Source organism: Globicephala melas, chromosome X (assembly GCF_963455315.2).
Source record: "Globicephala melas chromosome X, mGloMel1.2, whole genome shotgun sequence".
NCBI classification, from domain to species: Eukaryota; Metazoa; Chordata; class Mammalia; order Artiodactyla; family Delphinidae; genus Globicephala; species Globicephala melas.
In genome coordinates this window covers 43,079,276-43,099,608 of record NC_083335.1, presented here as the reverse complement: position 1 = coordinate 43,099,608, position 20,333 = coordinate 43,079,276, and the positions used below count along the sequence as shown (strand labels likewise).

At 45.9% G+C, this 20,333-nt stretch overlaps 1 protein-coding gene across 3 annotated transcripts in view; it reads right to left on the bottom strand.

The window, feature by feature from the left end:
* PCDH19 (protocadherin 19) overlaps positions 1-18,946 on the bottom strand; it is a 113,297-nt gene extending 94,351 nt beyond the window's left edge. For 2 of the 3 annotated variants that reach the window (XM_030840545.2, XM_060292604.1), the window contains exons 1-2: positions 16,748-18,946; positions 12,831-13,158 (exon numbers count right to left, since the gene is read on the bottom strand). In XM_030840545.2, coding sequence (XP_030696405.1) covers positions 12,831-13,158; positions 16,748-18,894 — 2,475 coding nt within the window. In that variant the 5' untranslated portion in view covers positions 18,895-18,946. The remainder of the gene's footprint in view (positions 1-12,830; positions 13,159-16,747) is intronic. The other variant, XM_060292605.1, reaches the window with a different exon arrangement.
* Between the last annotated feature and the right edge of the window lie 1,387 nt (positions 18,947-20,333).

Here is a 20,333-nt window from a genome sequence, read left to right as displayed (position 1 = left end):
GGGGCTACTCTTCGTTGCAGTGCACTGGCTTCTCATTGAGGCGGCTTCTCCTGTTGCAGAGCACAGGCTCTAGGCACATAGGCTTCAGTAGTTGTGGCACGTGGGTTCAGTAGTTGTGCCTCACAGGCTCTAGAGCGCAGGCTCAGTAGTTGTGGCGCACGGGCTTCACTGCTCCGCAGCATGTGGGATCTTCCCAGACCAGGGCTCAAACCCGTGTCCCCTGCATTGGCAGGCAGATTCTTAACCACTGCACCACCAGGGAAGTCCCATAAATTTTATATTGTAGTATTTGTCTTATTGATTTTTAAGAGCTCTTTATATTTGAAGGGCATTGCTTAAATGTCCCCTTATCCAAGATGTCTTCCCTGACCTCCCTAGAGAAACTTCATTCCTGGCAGAGCATGTGCCCTTTACCATTCCTTATTTTTCTACATATCACCACCTAACATATTATATATTTATTTGTTTATTATTTGTACCCATAAAAATATAAACTCAATGGGGACAGAGACTTTTTTGTTCACTGTTGCATCCCCAGCACTTTGAATAGTGATAAGCACACAGTAAGCACTCTATAAATATTTGTAGAAATAATAAATATAGGTTCTTTGCTATATAAATTGAAAATATTTCCTGGCTTATAGTTTATTTTTTATTTAGCTTTTGATATTTTGGGACATACAGACATTTCTAAATTTTACTTAGCCAGAGCTGCTGGTATTTTTCTTTGCATTCATTTACACTGCTTTTACACTTCTGAAGTCCTATTCAGTTTCAAGGTTAGATGGATATTTATTTGTTTTCTTTTAATAATTGTATTATTTGAATTTTCATCTTAAAGTTTTAACTCTTTAAGCCATGTGGAATTTATTTTGACATATAGTGGGAAATTAAAACTTTTTTTAATTGTTAATCAATTACATGTCACCACTTAGTGAATAATCCTTAGTTTCCCCATTGACTTTTTAAAATGTTTAACTTCTCAGTTTGTCTCCTCAATGACAATATAAGCTATGAGGGTAGGCACTGCTTATACTTGCTCTTTGTCCCTCAGAGCTGAGTACTGGCTGGTCAATAAAGGATGATCTACAAATATTTGGTGGATGGACGAATGGGTGAATATTTTCAAGCCAAAATATCTTTTTGAAAAAAAGTCTAACTAATTAAACAGGAAGTCCATTCACTAAAGTCTGGAAGTAATCCACATAGAGGGCCAGGCTTTACCTAGAATAAATGAATACCCTTTAAGATCAGGGCACAATAACCACCACAGAAACTATATAACTCACGAGTAACAAAACACAATAACACCTGACACTGTACAGAAGGAATTGCACAGAATTGGCCCTGCCTTCAAGGAGCCCCTGAAAAATATTCTTTAGGGAGCTTAAAAGTAAAACAGAGCTTCCCAAAAGCTCCCCTACTGACCTCTCCTTCCCCTGAAATAGCAGTTTACTCTCTGAAAGAAGTAGATTGCTTTGTTACAGATAGTGCCCCAAATCCTGCTAAATGCAATCCGCCAGCCTCCAACATGCATTGAGTTTAATAATTCTGGAATCAAATCTACTTTAAAAGAAAATCTACCTCATTTTTGATTCTCAAGAAAAACCCCAAGTGCCCCCTATATATTGATTCTGTAGGGCTCAGTTAGCCTCCTATGGCCTGAAGTTTAAAAATAACAGCAAAAACAAAAATACATGTTTTTTTTGAATTCTGGCTCTTTGCTGATTATCTATAGCAAACAGCAAAATAAGCAAAGCCATGGTGAACTGCCTCTCATGCCAACAAATGCCACCAAAAAAATGGACAATCACGGAAATATATTGTTAAGCATGAATAGTAGCTAAAAAATATTTATCTCTGTTGCAAGGTATTAAAATGAGAAAACTTTCAAAGTTGAAGCTTCAAGCAATTGCATTAGAAGTTGCATAATTTAGTTAGACTGACCTTAGAATGGAATAAAAAGCTGCTTATTTCCATAATGTTGGCCTTCAAAAGTATGAAAGGTTAGATAATTTATCATGATATACAAAACAGTTCTCAAGAATACCTAACTTAAAAAGGAGGTCTTGGTGACTTACAGCCCTGTGAATTTTTCGGTAGCATGATAATCAACATAATTTATACTTAAGTGAATTTGTGTTCTTCTGAAAGGTCTCGCTGGCCAGGCAAGAGAAGTGTATCTCCTACTCATCCCTAGAGCAAGTACAGACCAACTGAAGCCAGGTTAATGTACTCATTGCTGCCTTTATGACAGAACTCACATTGGACAAGGAGACCCATTTGAATAGGGAGGCTACTGACTTTTGACGTACATACAACTTACATTAGACACAGAATATCTTGCCCTCATGTAAAAGCTAAAGGGCCGTATCTATTGTGTCACCTGTCATAGCTAAGTTCCTTAGTCTCAATACCACCATTGTGGTAGCCATTGTAGCAGCCATTGTCATCATAGACTCAAACCTTAATGCAGTTATATGAAACCCTTCAAACCAATACTGCAAAATTCAAATTATACTCAGAACTGCAAAAGAACTTGGAGATCCCCTGACCCAGTCTCCTTATATGTTTGTTCCAGGATTGGTGCCGTTTGGCATCTGTTTGGATTTTTCAGAATTCTCAATGTCTTGGAGTCTGCTTTCCTAAGTAATAATAGATTTCAATAAATTAAAGCTCTTCTTTTATGAGGTTTTTAATTCTGTTTCACCTGTTTTGCTAGTGACCTACTCCTCCCCTATCCCAGAATTATAGATTTCTAGATTATCTTTGGGAATACAGTGACTAGGGGTGACACACACATTAGGGATAACTGTCCCAATGGAGCTTTCTAGGCTCAAAGGGTGAGGAAAACAAGGTATTGCAAGTGTCACACACATATTTGACTCCAAATATGACACCATGCACAGCCACAAACCTTTGCAGTTCCGGATGAACCCTTGCAGTTCAGTTTCTCTCCACCTTCCATGATCACTTCTTGAGGGCGCTAGATGATCAGATGTGCAAACACCAAGCTTTACCAGTTTTATAAGATTTTGCTCTATCAGGCCCCTACATAGAGTTCGTGCAAAAGCAGTTTAACTTTCTTTCCATTTCAGGCATTTCCTTATTGTATTTCTTGCTGCAACAAAGCACACACCTTTTTCTGTTTCTAAAGAATTACCAGTAGAGGCAAAATTAGAAAGAGTGACCTAGAGATGTAAGGACACACATCCCATTAGCAGGCTCACAAGCCACACAGAAAATTGGTGTTTCATATATAGCATTTGAGATTTGTTTCTAAAGAGTCATAACTATCATAAATTGTTTTGCAATTAAAAATCAGGCAAAATCTCACTATGAAAAGGACATTATTTAATACTAATGCCATCCTGTTCTCTTCCCTAAGGTCTTAGGAACAAATGTTGCCATTAGCATACTCCATCACTTGAAAGTCCATACTTGAGAAAACAGAAATGCACTAATTAAAGAAATGACCAGGATGGCAAGATCAGAGTCAGTGACAGTCTTCTGAGGGCAGCATGCCTGTGTCCTCACCATGGCCTCTGTGCCTGGCAGCACAGAGAAGGGAATCAGTCTTCCAACAAGTCATTCAACATTACCTACAGCCAGATGCCTCTGCTTGTCCCTGCATTTCCAGAGCCCTGTATCCCTCAAGCATGTCAAGCTTCAAATATGAATGCTAGATTACAGGCATCTTTAGTTATAAAAAAAAAGTTGCTTAAAGGTTAAGTCAATCCCTATGAATGCAGTCTGATCTAGTCTCCCTACTCATACATCTCACTCAGAAAAGATATGGTTTTATAGCAAAGTACCTATACACATAGGCAGCCCAAACCAGATTTCCTTGAGCCAAGTGAATTAAAGAGGAAGACTTTAAACAGAATTATGCCCAAAAAAGACAGAAAGAGAAACTGAGACTCAGAAAATCATTTCCAAGGAACTGAGATTCCCTGTAAGGTTTTCTTAAGCTAGGTTGTATGCACAGCAATGTTTATTTGACTGCTTCCTACTCAGAGCTCTCAATTAAAAATAGTCCCCAGGATATCTGTCCCTGGGCTATATCAAATTGGGGTGCCCTGGCCTCACATTTGGGGGATCACACCCTGCTGTGATGAGGTTTATAAGCATTCCTCAGGGAGATAACCAGCAGAGTGTCACAGTGGGGAGGGGAGCTCTGAGAAGCTAAGCTCATAGATATGTATACAATCAGGCCAGCTCATAAAGGCTCCATCACCTCAGAGGCAGAATAAGTGGGTGAGACAAGTAGATATGTCCTCTCTCTCTCTCCCTCTCTCTCTCTCTCTCTCTCTATCACACACACACACACACACGCACACGCACACACACACACACACTCCCCTAAAGGGAGAGTCTGGCCTTTGTATTGAACTTATCTTCCCACCAGCTTACACAGGGAATCCATTTTGTTCAGAAGAGCAAACTACACAATCTGAGATGAAGTGCCCTTCATGCTCTGGAAATCAAATTTACAAGCAAAAATAATCCAGAAAGCAGAGACTGCCAAAACCAGTGCTGGTGGCAGTGAGGGAGAGCAGCTTGCCACAGAACAGTGGCCAGATGGGGCCCGGTGGGAGAAGCTGAAAACTGGCCACCCTGGCATTCGGAGACTTAATGGAGCATCCGAAGACTATGCACATCAAGGCAGTGCTTAAGCATCTGACATGGAGAAGCCCCAGTGCTAGTCCATGTACACTGAGCTCAAGGAGAATGCAGGCTTCACACCAAGCTTCTTGCCTGCTTCAATCCCAAATGGTCTGCTCAAAACTCAAGATAGCTGCCCCTGACACCTGTCTGTCTGTCAATCTGTCTAACTCTCACTCTCACTTATTTTCTTTCCAAAAAGTAATTTTCTCCCTCCCCAAAGGCTGAATTTTTTTTAACATCTTTATATACTACCAAAGGCTGAATTTAAAGCAAGCTTAAGAGAGCGTTTTCATTTTCCAAAGTAATTCTCAGGCTCTACTCAATCCAGGAGACCCATATTGACTTGGGGAGGTTTTAGGACCTGGGGCTGCAAAATGAGAGCCATCTCTTTCAGAAGCGAGCTCATGAGGCTAAGACAAAACGCACCAAAAACATTCCTGATGGGTTGCTGTTCTTCCAGCTACAGACTTACAAAGAATGGATAGAGGGAGAGGAATAGAATGGGAAGAGGATAGCTGTAACCTTTAATTTTTTTAAATCTGGAGCAAATATGAAATGTTAACATTTGTTAAATCTGGGAGATATTATCTGTCTTCTCTGGACACCATGTATTTTAGATATTACATAATTACATTTTGTAATTAAGTGAGATTCAACCAGGAAGGCTAAACAGTGAGAAGTCAAGGGAATAATGAATTGGCCCACCTTTCAAAGGCTTTGTAAATCTTGCCAATGTGAGGAATTGCACTTTAAGCAAACAAGATATGTGAAAAATCCAGATTTACAAAGGAAATCGGTAAGGAGTTGATTACTCACATTACACAAGGGTTCTTTCCTTTATGAAGGAATCCGCCACAGTGTTTCTATGCGGAATGCCACTACTGTGGTTAACAGGGGGTCTAATTTACAAAACAAACACTTCCTGCTGCACAACTTTTCAGGAACACAACTAAGGGCCAAAGGTATAGCCACAGGTCTTCTTGTGGAATCCAGTCAAGTTTTCTGTTACGTGACAGAAAGCACTTGGAAACTGCAACAGAGGAACTGCTATCGATCCAAAGGGACCCAGTTTGGCCCCAAATGATGTGTGCCTGGGCAACTCATCTGCCTTCTCTGCAACTCCATTTTCATGATTATAGAGTAGAAATACTGGTCCCTTCTGACACCTCTTCCAGGAGTGCTGTGGCGCCGTGTGGTCCTAACCAGTATCCTGAATGCTGCTGAATGATGGCAAATGAGATTTCCTCATGGGACCCCAAGTTCCTAGAGCTGGCAGAGCTGTTATCCAGTTTCAGGCTGCAGTACTTTCCTCCTGGTTTTCTGGGGGGACATACGAAGGCACTAGCAGCCTGGGTACACCCACTGGAAGCAGAGTGACCCTCACCATGCAGCCCACACAAAAACCACTCCTAACTACACAACAGCCAAAGAGGAAATGTAACTTGAAGAGCATTTCCCTCTACAAACAACTGATCCTCTGGGACTTTTCACTTCAAGCCTATCAATTGTTCGAAGTAAATGAGGCTCACATTAAAGGCCAGCCAGTCACACATCAAGAAATCAAGCCTCCTCTCAGTGGGGGAAAATGGCTGCTCCAGAGCCAGCCTCCCGCCTCTTATACACAGGCCTTTTGTACAAATGGCTTCATTTACCCACATCTGAGACACTTGATCCAGCCAAGCTTGGCCTCCCCTAAGCCCTAGAAGCTGAGATACACATGCAGAGGGGTCAACATCTCAAACTCCAAGCAGACGCCTCAGATCCACTGCAGCACCATAATTGAAAGACTCCAGCTTTGCCAGGAGGTGACTTCATCCTCTTTCAGTCTTCCAATTCCGAGCAAGAAATCCCCCAACCCTACTGCTTCAGCCTCAGGGCATGGTATACCAAAGCCACATCAAAGACTAGGGCAAGGTTAGGGGAGGAGAGGTCTGCAGCTCCTCCCACTTTATAAATCTGACTGACAGAGAAAAACCAGGTAGGGTGACTGGGACCCAAAGCAAGTGGTCCTCTGATAAGAGGAATTCCAAAGGCTCAGAATCCTCTATGGAAAATGTCCTGCCTCCAGTCCCCTAGGGAGAGAAATCTCAGGATCATTAGCAAGCTCTCTGGCTGAGCTCAACTTTAGTGAAGGTGTATGGGGAGAGAGGTGATCTCTAAGGTAACCAGTTAATTGCCAATAAGGAATGATAATAATAAATTAGCAAATACTAATGTAAACTAACTCAGTTCTGCAGCAGTTGCATGGAGATGACAGAGGAACAGTTTATTCTGGAACACATCTTGCAAGCGGATCCCCATGGGAAACGCACTGCTTAGACTAGATGTGAAACGGGCCAATAAGATGCAATGTAGGCAATGGGTGGCCCTAGACTGTCTCTCAGTAAAAGTGGAGCCTTTGATTTTTAAGAAAACTGGAGTGAGCCTTGAAAATATGTGGGCTGCACTGTTTTGCATTGCTTCCTTCTGAAGCCTGAGGGGTACTTTTGATCCTTAGGGATAAGACTCAGATGGTTCCAAGACCCTGTCAAAACAAGGAAATTACAATAAAATTGCTTCCTGAAGCGTTTGTTGGTTTGTTTTAATTGGAGGGGGTGATTTGTGTCATTACCTTGCTATCCTAACCAGCCTCATTGTACCTATTAATTTTCTAGTGACTTCTGAACCTGACACCTGATAGGTTTGTGGCTGCTTTTCTAGCTCCTTAGCTCAGAGTTTCACTCAGATCACTGCAAATCCCTAACTTTTAAAACTCTTTTTAGGGACCAAAGCATGCTATTTCTTTCTTATTTTTCTTCAAAGCCTAACTGATGTTTTAGTTTCATTATTTGCACTAAGATAACACGCACTGAGACTTTCAGTAGGATAATTGGAAGCATTCAATTTGGTCTGCCACATACATCCTTGTCCTGCAAACTCATCCACTGCTACCGCGCTGCTACTTATGAAACTGCTCCGTGAGTGACCATAGCAGACCACGCACACACCCTGAGGATGTCTTATATCAAAGATGTTACAGTTTGCTAGTGAAAGAAGGAAAAATAAAAAGAGAGAGCTCAAGATGGAGTCTGAAACCAAAATTAAATCCCTATGCACCCTATGACTAGAATTCTGGAAGCTCTTGCCCACTATCACTCTCTTAGAATTGTCAGCTCTGAAACATTCAATATTTAAAAACTCAAATTAAAAATATCTCACCAAAGAGACTGGATGTTTGGCCATTTCACCCCTCCTGAAGGCAGGAAGAGGTCCCACCCAAGTCTCCATTACCAGCAGAAGAAATGAGTTTCATTTTCTTCCTTCAACAGTGACCATGGCCTGGGTGACAAAAAGGGTAATGCAGGAATGCTGATGTACAAAGTAGTAATACTTTGTAGCATACAGAGACACCCAGAAGGCATGCCACCATTCCATAAGATTGGAAGAAAAATTATTTGCCGTACTAAGGAGGCTCTAAAAAAACTGGACTAGGGCTTCCCTGGTGGCGCAGTGATAGAGAGTCCGCCTGCCCATGCAGGGGACATGGGTTCGTGCCCCGGTCCGGGAAGATCCCACATGCCGCGGAGCGGCTGGACCCGTGAGCCATGGCCGCTGAGCCTGCGCGTCCGGAGCCTGTGCTCCGCAATGGGAGAGGCCACAACAGTGAGAGGCCCGTATATCGAAAAAATAATAATAATAAAAAAAACTGGACTAAGTTTAGAAAAATCTTAGCAAACTGGCAAAACTACTTACTTTCTTCTCCATTATCTATTTTTTCAACCTCCTTTCCCCTCTCTTCACTATCCCCCCACCCCATACACCCATATGCATGTGCACACACACACACACATTCACTTACATATACACTAAATCTATGGACTAAATAAACCAGGATGCCAAAGAATGCAAATCTCACCTTCAATTTAAAATATTTAAGAGATACTTGACATCACTAATCCTACAAAAGTCTTCTGTAAACAGCAAAAGCATCCTCCACGTTCCCTCATCAAATTTGTGTACAAAACCACAAAATCCACACAGCTGACCTCCTGACCAACATCAGAGGACAGGTAAATGAAGACAAAGAATTCCAGGCAAGGGCTTCCCTGGTGGCGCAGTGGTTGAGAGTCCACCTGCCGATGCAGGGGACACGGGTTCGTGCCCTGGTCTGGGAAGATCCCACGTGCCGCGGAGCGCCTAGGCCCGTGAGCCATGGCCACTGAGCCTGCGCGTCCGGAGCCTGTGCTCCACAATGGGAGAGGCCACAACAGGGAGAGGCCCGCGTACCGCAAAAAAAAACAAACAAAAAAAGAATTCCAGGCAAGATGGTCTCCATAATTCTAAAGGCTGAGTTCCAATGCAACTCATTTCTTCTGCTGGTAATTAATAGAGACTTGGGTGGGACCTCTTCCTGCCTTCAGGAGGGGTGAAATGGCCAAACATCCAGTCTCTTTGGTGAGGCATTTTTTAATTTGAGTTTTTTAATATTGAATGTTTCAGTGCTCCATTCCCTTTGCCTTTTCCTACCTAACTGCCTTTAAAGTCACGTTCCCTTCAGTTTCTAGAGCCAACAATATTCAAATGTGGCTAGGTCTGCACACTGATGCAAAAGTTACCCTCACATCAGCACCAAACTTGAGAGCTCAACAGTAAATCTACATATAAATGATGGCTGCGCTGCCAGGGAAGGAGTAGCAAGAGAGTACTAAGCAGGCTGCAAAGTGACTGGAGGTTAGAAACCCTTTTGTGTTGCTTACAGGGAAATCATGTGGGTGATCTTAGCTCCCCAACCAAACTATGAACTCTGAAGGCAGATGCTACATCTTATATTTATTTGGGATCCGCATGGTACCTGCCACACAGCTGAGCACACAGTGGACACTCAAACAATGTTTAGTGATTTGATTTAATGCCATGGTGATAAACTTTAAAGTGTGATGCAGCGCTGTGAGGGAAGCAATTCTCACTCCTCTGTAATGCCATTGCCAGTAAGCCCTGTAACCGACGCTGCAGCTAATGAAGGGAGTGAGTTTGTCCACAAGGTAGCCCAGCAAAGGAACCTAATGCGTAGTGACCTTTGGTCCCAGTCTGGTGAGTAAGAATGTAATATGTGCTCAGTAAAGACATGTTCTCCTGAACTGAAATGACCTATTTACTTGTCTGTCTCCCCGTAAGCTCCCTGGGGTCAAGGATCAAGTGTTTTATTTTTGTATCCTTGGCAAGTTATACAGTGTCTGGCATGTTCTAAGTGTGCAATAAATGCTCCTGGGTTGAGTTAATGAATAAAAAATGGTTTAATGAAATAATATAGAGAAAAATGTACATGACATAATAAGATTTAATACAGAAATTTCCACAGAATCTTATATGTATCACATGGTAGCACTTAACACTCTGTGCTATAATTGCTTAACAATTGTTGGTTTCTTAGATGGATCAATTAATTAATTAGGAAAAATATAAAGAAAAGGTAGGAAATACATTATGATATTATTATCCTAGTAATGGAGACTATCCCATTGTACCTGATAGTAGCATCTATCACTCCATACCGCAAATCACCTATTTGCTTATCTCCCTCACTAGAATGTGCATTCTTTGAGATCAGAGGACATCTTTTTCATTTCTCTAACACCAGAGCCTACAACAGAACCTTACAAAGAATAGACACACAACAAATATTAGTTGAATGTATGAATCAATCATCCCTACACCTCTACAGATTTCACTGTACCTAAGTATTCTACCTAGTCCATGTTCAAGGGCCTCTGGTATGGGAAGAAAAGAAGTGTCATTTTCTCCATGCAGGACTTTGTGACAGATGCAGGTTTAAATGGCCTGATTCATGCTCTGCTGTGAGTGGGTCTCTCTCCTTCTGAATGGGTTTGTCAGTTGAACTCTCCGGGACTGCATGTTAGAAATACACAACCTCACCATACCTAATATATGCTGTCTTGGCCCTGACTAGCCCTAGACGCTAGGTCTGCATGACTTTGTTAAATAAGAGAGTATCTTGCTTTGTGAGTCAGAGATAGGATCAGAATTCAGACTTTCAATGGCTTTTCTAAATAACTGAAGCAATACTTTGTTTAATTTTGTCCACAGGAGAATCTCAGAAAGAACACCAAGATCTCAAGTAAACCATGCAGATATAGTCATATATCTCTTGCCCCCTCAAAGCATCCCATAGACACCAGGGCTTATGTTTCTCTACTACTTTGAATTGATTGCATAGTCACCAAGCCCTCAGGATTCAATTCTTTTGTCCATCTCCACTGGCAGCAGCAGTCAGCACCTAACCCAAAACCTTGGCATTTTTTACCTCCATTATTTAAAAGTCCAGTATGAATACGGTAACCGCACCACTTTGTAGATCTTCTCTATACAGAACCAGCCTAAATTCCTCTTTGGTTATAAGTGCCTAGGGAGTTACACTCAGGTATGCAGGCCATTACAATAGTCACTCTTCAATTATTGTCTGGTGAAGAGACCTACCATTCAGGGGGTACCTATGTGTCAGTCCCCTTACATTACATAATGCCATATTATTCCTTGGACCAACCTTGCATGACAGATGTACCCATTTTGTAGATGAGGAAACAGAGATTCAGAGGGATACCATAGCAAGACATGTCCCCCAGATTCAAAATCATGGTCTATCTGATTCCACTACATAGCACTACCTCTCCCTCTCCGTTGTTGAACTCTTGGTGGTCCATGAGTAGTCCTCCAGAAAGTCTATGGTCTAGTCCCTAGTAGTATCCACTGACATTCATAATTATAACTGAGCCTACCTAGCATAATACTGGATTTTCAATAAATCCTTACTTATAGATTGACAATATTGGTGTCTCTGTTGCTAGAAGAAAATCATCAGTTTCTAAGGAAAAGCACTGCTTTTTGGCCCCATTAATTCTGATGAGAAATATTTTTCAGGAACTAGGAGGAGCAGTCGATAAAAGTGATCCTAAAACCCTTTGCCCTATGAAATTGATATAAATACTATCAGGCCATTTTATATGCATCCCAGCCCAGGTATGTTAGGCTGAATTATTTCTGAGGCAGGGAAGTGTCACTGAAACAGCACTCGCCAGAGTTATAGAGCCCTGCAATCTAGTCCTTCCTCTCTCTCTCTCTTGATATCCCTGCCCAGTGAGTCTGAACAAGTCCCTTAGCATCTCTGGACCTCCTTTCATCATCTACTGAAGGGCAACCTATTAAGATACCTGACTGTAAGGATCAAAGAAGACAAAGGTTGTGAAGTGCTCTCCAAGTATGTAGTATTCCTTTCATTAGTGGCCTGGAAGAGGGCATATGCCTCCCAGTGCATTAAATTTCCAACCAAAGAGGGACTTAAGCAATTCAAGGAAAAATGAAATTAACTTAAGAGCTGTTATTTATAGCCTTCCACCCAGCCACCAACCTACCATCATCCACGTTACTACCCTACTACCCTGAAAAATTTCAATAGACAGCAAACACCGGACCACGTAGTGTCTAAAAAAAAAAAATGCTTCCATTTGAAAACATTCATTCCTGGTAAAGAGAAACAGAGCTAACTCAAATACATAGTTAATTCCTGAAATTTTCATTATTAGTGACAGTTTCAACCTCCTCATTTGTCAAATGTCACCATAAGAACTATTAAGAAACAGCAATGTGGCTTTTTTATATTTTTGTTTGCCTCCCTTTAACCGGCCCATCCATATTCTCAGCAAAGCAGGTATATGACCAAAGAAAAAGCAAAAGGGGGCTTCAGAAGGCTGAATCACTCTCACACTAGGAAACTGGCCCCCGAGCATTCTAGGGCTCATCTATCTTTAAGACTACTTGTTGATTCTTAGCCACTTTAACTGTTGTACTGGTACAACAGGCTGGCAAGCGTACTGTATTTGCAACAGGTGGTACAATTCATATTACGCCAAAATACCATATAGGTATTTCAAAGGCTCAGACCTTGAGCTCCTACTCCCAACATCCACCCCTACAAAGGCTCAATATGTTGGGTTACCCTCTGCCCCAAGAAGCACTGGTAGCAAACCCTGACTTTGGAAATGGGCTTAGGCAGAGAAGTTCTCCCACCCCTGCCAGGGAATGTGCCACCATAGAGGCTGATGGGGTCCAGCGAGCAGCATGGGAAAGAGGCCTCGGAGGACCTCACAGAGCCGCTTAGCTGCACTCACCTCGGGCAGAGGCACACCGTTGATGATCAGGTCTGGTTGCTGGGGGCCCTGGCTGTTGAAAGAGTGATGGTAGATGTGGTTGGCGCTGGTATTGCGGGTATTCTGGTTCTCCACATTCAAGAAAGTGCTCTCAGAGCGGCGGCAGCCCAGAGGAAGGGTCTGCTGGTGGTAGTCGAAATAGTTGAGGGACGAGGTCAGGGAGGAGCAACTGACAACGTTCATCTTGTCTGTCTCCTCCACATCCCGGGGTACCAGGCGGATGTCATTCTTATTGATTTTTTTCTTCTTGCTTGATTTCTTTTGATGCCCATAGGAGTACTCAGCGATTCTATGTGACAGAAAAGGCAGCATGTATCGCTAACGCCCTCCCAAACCACGCATCGATTAATAAACATTAAGCACCCCAGAGGGTTGCACCCCATCTCCGCTCCAGCTTCTTATTCTGGTGCATTACATCATCAGGTTTCTCCCTGTGCTTTCTACGTGTGAAACCAAGCTGAGGGCTGTAAAGTTTTTATATTAAACATAGTAACCTCCCACTACCCCTCCCCAAAGTTTCTATACTTTAGATTTGGAATTCCTCATTGTGAGTGACCATTTAACAAGGGTGTGGGGACGGGGAAAGTTGAGCCTATGGGAGAGAAAGCATGAAAATGCTCAAATCGGGAGCTTTTCTGGAAGCCAAAGGAACTCCTGGGTGAAATAAGAAGTTAGTTCTAATTTAACAGAAGAGGAGATAGAAAGAAATAAAAACTAATCCCCTTTCCAGTTCCTCCAAGCAATTGCCATGTGACGAACACCCTCAATCAGGTTCCTTGGTGATTGAACTGATCGATTTTGAATGGGAGCAAATCAGACCCTGTCCTTTGACAAATTCTCAGCTCCTCTCCTCCACACCCTCGTTCCCACTGCCCTAGCCCTGCTCCCTTCTACTCCCCACCCCACCCCCCACCTCTCCTCAGGAAATCTGATAGCCAAACCCATTTGAACGAGGGGAAAAGACTTTTTACCTCTTTCCCCTTAGGCTCACTTTCTCCTCAGCCTTTTTTTCTTGCTCCTTGCTAATGGGAGAAACCAAGATGCAATGCAGACACTTGCTGTTTTGTCCTTTTTTAAAACAGCCGAGGAGACAAATGATGGTTAAACAATTACTGCAAAGGAATTTAAAGGTTAGTGCATTCAGCATCCCTCTCCATTCAGGTGTACCTACAAGCAGCTGTGCTGGAACTTAAAGAGCTCAATTTAATTAACACTGACACAGACCCAGCAACGCGCACCAAAGACACCAAGCATTAAGAGACTTGTCAAAAGAAATACATTTAAATGTAGCCAGATTCTCAAAGTCATTTATTACTTTGCACACAATGATTCAGCTTATTGTCTGGAAATTCCATTTCTGAGCAATAATCAGCAAAACAATAGGGTTAATAAATAATACAGGTTGATCTTTACAAGGGAAAGACTGTGCCTGTATTCTCCCTCGACAAAGCTAATTGTCTGAATACAAAAAGGGAGCCCAATTCAAACAGCAAGTGCAGATCATCTCGCAAGTATCATAAATGAATGCATTTCAGGAAGAGGCTCTGCAGAGGCTGAGAACAAGAAACCTCTGCTTAATACACGGAAAGACAAGCTCTTAAACTTTAGGTTTCTAAAAAGTGATCAGACCAGGAGATTGCCTATCTCCAGAGGCACATTCTTGCTATGTCCCAGGGATCTTCCTAGAGCTGAGCAGTTGCCTTCCCCTCACCCTTTCTCTCTGTGCTCAGGCAGACTTGCAGTGAGGGCAAGCTGATGCTATTGGGGCTTGGGAGCAGATAAAATCCCAAAGACCCCAGGACTGGGGTTGATTTTCTTTTCTAATCGTTTAGAATCAATGAGAAGTTCTAATCATTTTGTTTACCCACGATGGGTAAGTTTGGCAATGCCCCGTCCAATTATTCAGCTGAGGCATTCATTGCACAGCCCTTTCTGTATCGAGCAATTATTTAATTAAACTGTACTTCATTAATCCCAAACCAGCGCAGGAAACAGAGCTCTTTACAAAATACACATATGAGTGAAGTTGGAGAGCACTGAGATTCACTTTTTTTGTTTTTTTTTCTTTTCATTTCAAATGCTCTCCTCCCTGTTTAATGATCTCCCTGGCAAGCTCTCAGAAAGAGCTCTCACTTTGAGTCATACATCACCAAGAGGTGGCAAAGCCTTCAATATCTTTATTTCAACCTGATTTCTTTTCATCAAGGAAAGGGTCTTATGCATTTACTTTATGCTGAGGAAATGGCTTAAGAGTCCCCTCTATCATTATCTCCATATAAATAAAATTTTATAGACTCCTCATTTTTCTCCTATAAAAAATGCCACTGGCAGTCACAGGTTTCAAAGGTAAGAGTAATATTAATTTCCATTTCTCCCATCTGAAATGACTCGGAGCTGAAGGAAAGAAAAGTCATGGCCATTTCACTAGCAACAGGATTAAAGCATTTATGAGGCATTGCAGCTGCTCTTTTATGGCACCTGATTGATATTCATGTGTGGTTAGCATTTGTCTACTAACTTGTGTAACGCAGAGAATAGTAAAAGGGAAACAATAATTGCATGGCTGTTACATATTCAGGGGGCTCTGATTCACAGAAGTGTGCATTTCAGTTGATGTCAAATACAAATTGGACCTACAGGAACATATTTTGACTGATTAACATGCAAGCACAGATGGCACAAAAGACACACTGGATGTGTAGGTGTGTTGAAAGCACACACACACCTTGGTTGGAAATAGCAGCATCATTCATTTTCAGCAAACTAAAGAAACAACTTTTTTTTTCAACCGTTTCAATGAGACACTGCTGAAAAAAAATTACATGTATTATCCTAAATTGGATATTGTAAGGAAGGGCTTCAGTAAGACCCTCCAAAGTGCTTATCAGGAAATCTTTTTCTAAAAAAATTACTACGTGTCATTCCAGTTTCCACATTTCTATTCCCCCTCCCTCCCTCCCTCTCTCTCTCTCTCTATCTCCCTCCCTCCCTCCCTCCTTCCCCCACCTCCCTCTCTCTCAGGCATACCACACACATATTCTGCACACATTTCAAGGGAAACTGTAACACCACAGCCCATAGTGACATCCACTGGTAAGGACCAGCTCTTAGGGCCACAGCAGAGTTCCACATTAGAGGAAAGAACCATCAACTCCAGAAGATTGCTACTTTTAGTGAAACATCTGGATGCAAAAGTCCTGTTCCTCATTGGGATGTTTGGTCTCTACCCAATAACCAGATATTTGAAAACATATAGATGACTAGTAGAATTTCACTTCACATAGCCAGATGTTTGGGGACTGGATACAAAATAAGCCAAGAACACACTAAAAAACTCTAATCGCCTGCTTCCCCACACACTTCTGTTCTCTCTTCCCCCAACTTTGTTTCCTACCTTAGACTCCCACTCACAGGCTTTCTTCAGAGGTTCTCTCTACAACAGGACAGGGCAGCTGCCAGTACTCCCTTTCCTTTCAGTACCTGTCCCCAAAACACTACAGCCCCCAAATCAAGTTGTGGTATCAAGGTTCTGCTAAAAATCAATCAATCTTTCTCTCTCTCTCATATTAATTTTTTTCTGCCATAACTTCATGGAGACAGCTGTGCAAATTTTAAAATGATAATTGCTATTCTGCTCATCATCATTATGTGACAGAATCCATTCGAACAGTAAATGATTGTCTTCCAGAAAACTGTCAGTTCAAAAGAATTGATCAACTTGGGCTGACATAAACTCCCCCCTCCCTCCAAAAAGAAGCGCTGTAAGTAGGGTGCATGTATTTAAATAGGAAATAAAAGCACTGGGGTTTTCACACAGAGACACAGATACACATTATTCACCCAAGACAAAGAAGGAAAGAAAGAAAAGTTGGCTCTACCTGCAGTTGTAGGTCCGGATTTCTTTGTTGTCTCTCTTGCACTTGATCGCCACAAAGATCATAGTGACAAAGAGGATGCCAGCAATGGAGCCCAGGGCGATAATGAAAATCAAGGACAAGTTCACCGAACCCATCGACTCTTGGGCGTCGAGAGCAGGGGATAGGTAGATTAGGACGAGCGCAGAGGCGGAGAGAGACGTCTTGCCGTGGTCGTGGGCCACCACAATAAGCTCGTAGGAAGCTTTGGAGCTCTCGCTGAAGGTGCGAGTGGTTCTGACCTCGCCATTGACCTGGTCTATTTCAAAGAAGCCGCGGTCGCCCTCTGTCATGTCATAGGTGACCCGGCCATTCTCGCCCTCATCGTAGTCGTCTGCTTTGACAACGGTCACCAGGTAGCCTATGCCCGAGTTGCGGGGTATGTAGACTTCAGCGGTGCCGTTGATCAGGGGTGGGGCGGTGATGACTGGGGTATTGTCATTGACGTCGAGGATGATGACCCGAACAGTGGAGTTGCTCTGCAGCGAGGGCAGGCCGCCGTCCTTGGCCAGCACCTTGAATTCAAATGCCTTGGTCTGCTCGTGGTTGAAGGATCGCAGCGCATAGATGTCACCCGAGTTGGGGTTGATGGAGACATAGGTGAAGACAGGCATGTCCCGCACCTGCGACGGCACGATCTGGTAGGAAACACTGCCATTGAGACCCAGGTCGGGGTCTCGGGCCGACACAGAGAGCAGATAGGCACCGGGAGTGTTGTTCTCCTGCACAATGACCTGGTAGTAGGGCTTGGAGAAGTGCGGGTGGTTGTCGTTCTCGTCGGTGATGCGCACGGTAAAGGACTTGGAGCTCTGCAGCATGGGCACGCCGCCGTCGCGCGCCTGGATCGTGAGATTGTACTGGTCGTGCTGCTCGCGGTCCAGTCGTCCGTCCACCAGGATAGTGGAGAAGCTTTCATACTCCTGCAGACGAAAGGGCACGTTGCCCAGCAAACGGCACTGCACGCGCCCATTGAGGCCGGAGTCTCGATCAGACACCCGCACCAGTGCAATCACGTAGCCCGGTGGGGCGCTCTCGCTCACCTCCACCAGCTCGCTGTTGACCGACAGCAGGTTGATGACCGGCGGGTTGTCATTGGTGTCCAGAACGCTGACGGTGACCTTGCAGTGTGCCGGGATGGAGTTGGGCCCCAGGTCCTTGGCCTGCACATCCAGTTCGTACACATGGCCCTCTTCATAGTCTAGGGCACCAGTGACCGTGACCAGGCCGCTGTGCGGGTCGATCTGGAAGAGTTCTCGAGTGCGGTCGTTGACGTAGCCATAGAAGGAGTAGACCACCTGGCCATTGGTGCCTTCGTCTGGGTCACTGGCGTTGAGACGGATGACAGGCGTGTTGGGAGGTGAGTTCTCTGGCACGGTCACTAAATAGGTGGACTCGCCAAACACAGGGTTGTTGTCATTGGAGTCGGTCACCTTGATGCTGAGGCCAACAGTGCCCAGGTGCGGCGGGTCGCCGCCGTCGAGCGCAGTGATGCGAAAGCTGTAGTGCGACTGCGTCTCCCGGTCCAGACTCTTCTCCACCACGAGTTCTGCAAAGCGCGAGCCGTCGCCGCGCGTCTTGATCTCCAGGCCAAATAGCTCGTTAGGCGTGAGCTCGTACGTCTGCACGCCGAAGCTGCCCGAGTCCGGGTCATAGGCGCTGTCCAGCGGGATGCGCGTCCCAGGGCTGGCCGCCTCTGAGATCTCCAGCTCAATCTGTGCCGCCGGGAAGCTGGGCGCGTTGTCATTCAGGTCCTTGATCTCCACCTTAATCACGCAGATCTCCATTGAGCTGGACATGACCTCAAGCGAGATGATGCACTTGGGGCTCTGGCGGCACAACAAGTCACGGTCGATCTTCTGCTTGGTGACCAACAGGCCCGAGCTGGGGTTGATGTCCACCAGGTGCGGAGCGGAGTTGGACACCACACGAAAGGCAGAGGCCTGCCGTGGGTCCAGTGCAAAGCCCGCCTCGCGCGCGTCCTTGGCCACGTTGGCGATCACCGTCCCGGCGCGCTGCTCCTCTTCTACCGAGTACTTGAGGTTAATGAGGGCGGCCGCCTGTGTCCACAGTACAGCCAACAGCAGCAGCACCGGCAGCAGGAGCGACTCCATGGCTGCGCGGGGCTCTGCCTGGCCTCGCCTCTCCACACCCCTCCGAGGCCGACGCCGCCGGCGCTCCAGCTTCCCGCCGACTCGGGCCGCCTGTTGCGCGCGCCCCGGGGCCCCGGAGGCCGCCGGAGGAGTCTCGCCCAGGGCGGCCCGGCGGCGCGGGGGGGACACCCGCGCCGGCTCCAATGCTGAGATTGCGGCGGACCGGGCGGGGGCTCGCGGGGGACCCGGGGGCTCCGGGGGGCCGAGGGAGCGCCGCGCGGCCCCGAGCCCCCTCCCTCCAGCCCGGCTACTCAGTTTTCCCCCTTCAAAGTTAGCCGGGCTCGACTGGCCGCAGCGGCGCAGGGCTGCGGGTCGGACGGCGTCTGAGCGGCCGGGTCGACGCGCTGCTGAGTCCTGACCGCGCTTGAGGCGAAGGCGGGGAGTGCAGTGAGGGTACAGCCTCTCAGGCAGTGCCCGGCCCGCCGCGGCGCACCTGCACTGGGGCTGGCTATCGCGTAGTCTGTGCACCTGGCATGCGCAAGGACCTCCCCCCAGTGCTCCTGGATCACTGCGGAGACAGGACCCGCCTGGAACGCGCCCTCCGGGGTCCGGGGGGGTCACGCTGGCCTTTTCGAGGCCTGTTGGGGAGAAAGGGGGGTCGCAGGAGGGAGTCTGAGTTGCTGTCAAGCGCCGCAGCCGCCAGAGTATCCGGCTGAGCGGGATGGCTCTCCCCGGGCCGGCAGAAGAAGGGGGAGGGGAGAGAGGCTGCCGAGACGAGAACGCGCTCCCTTGCACTGTGGTTGGCTTCAGAAGGCTTGAGGGGCGCGTGTGTCCAGGATCGGAGATGGGCACGGAGCCACCCCCACAGAGCAGTTGGACTGCGGGCGTTTTCGTCTCGAAAATCACAGTTACCAACGCAGCCCGAGCCTCCACGTCAAGTTTGCGAAAGCTGGCCGATGGCAATTTGTCCAAGAAAATAGAAGTCCGGGTCTTTCCAATGGCCCGGGGGGCGGGGAATGGGGAGGAGGGGAGGCAAAGCGACAACAGTACCGGCCAGGAGAGGCGGGGCCGACGCCGCAGGTACCAGGGGCTTCTCCTCCTCCCTCAGTCTGGGCTGGGGTGTCGCTCCGAGGGCCGCCGCCGCCGCCGCCGCCGCCGCGGTAGGAAGCCCTCCTAGCTCAGTTGCATGTCGCTGGGGTCCGCCTCAGCAGCTGCCACGGTCGACGGTTATGTCGCCGCCAAAGTTTACTTGCGGGAGCGTCTTGATTCCATCCTCCTGGAGAGGCGCTGGCCGCGCTGCGTTGGGCTCACTCCCTCCCGGGCGCTCCAGCACTCGGAGGTCTATCTCGCAGTCTCTTTCTGTCTCGGGCTGTGGGTGAATGTGTGAGAGAAAGGAAGAGTGAGTGTGTGGTGTGGGGAGTGTGAGTGGGGAGTGTGAGCGAGCAGGGGTGGGAGGTTTC